Below are 438 nucleotides of genomic sequence, written 5' to 3' on the forward strand. Positions count from 1 at the left end.
GGAAGCTGGGTGCGGTCTGGATCGAGGTCGGAAAATGAGGGAAGGGGCTCAAGGGACCTGAAGGGTCAGGGATCGATGGGTCCTGGGGAAAGAGGCAGAGCTTTTGTAGCCCTACAAAATGAGTCATTAACGCTTCCCTTTTGGGCAGCTCACAGATGGATGCGTGATGTCTGACTGCTGAGAGCAAGCGGCTGGCCTGCCTTCAGCCACCGGGAAAGAGGCAGAGCTTTTGTAGCCCTGCAAAATGAGTCATTTCTTAATGCTTCCCTTTCGGGGAGCTCACAGGTGGAAGTGTGACGTCTGACTGCTGAGAGTAAGCAGCTGGCCTGCCTTCAGCCGCTGCTCATCTCGGTTTCTGTGGGAAGAAAGTCACTTGAGCTACGTTCCACAGGCCTGGGAGAAGATGCCTGCTCCCCTCTGCAGGAGATCTGCGGACAG

The 438-nt window shown here is 55.7% G+C and overlaps 1 protein-coding gene across 1 annotated transcript in view; it reads right to left on the bottom strand.

The window, feature by feature from the left end:
• Positions 1-279: 279 nt before the first annotated feature.
• LOC104513964 (growth hormone secretagogue receptor type 1-like) overlaps positions 280-438 on the bottom strand; it is a 2743-nt gene continuing 2584 nt past the window's right edge. The window contains 1 exon segment of the mRNA XM_010157475.1: positions 280-355. Coding sequence (XP_010155777.1) covers positions 280-355 — 76 coding nt within the window.

This window comes from Eurypyga helias, unplaced genomic scaffold (genome assembly GCF_000690775.1).
Source record: "Eurypyga helias isolate BGI_N326 unplaced genomic scaffold, ASM69077v1 scaffold11598, whole genome shotgun sequence".
NCBI classification, from domain to species: Eukaryota; Metazoa; Chordata; class Aves; order Eurypygiformes; family Eurypygidae; genus Eurypyga; species Eurypyga helias.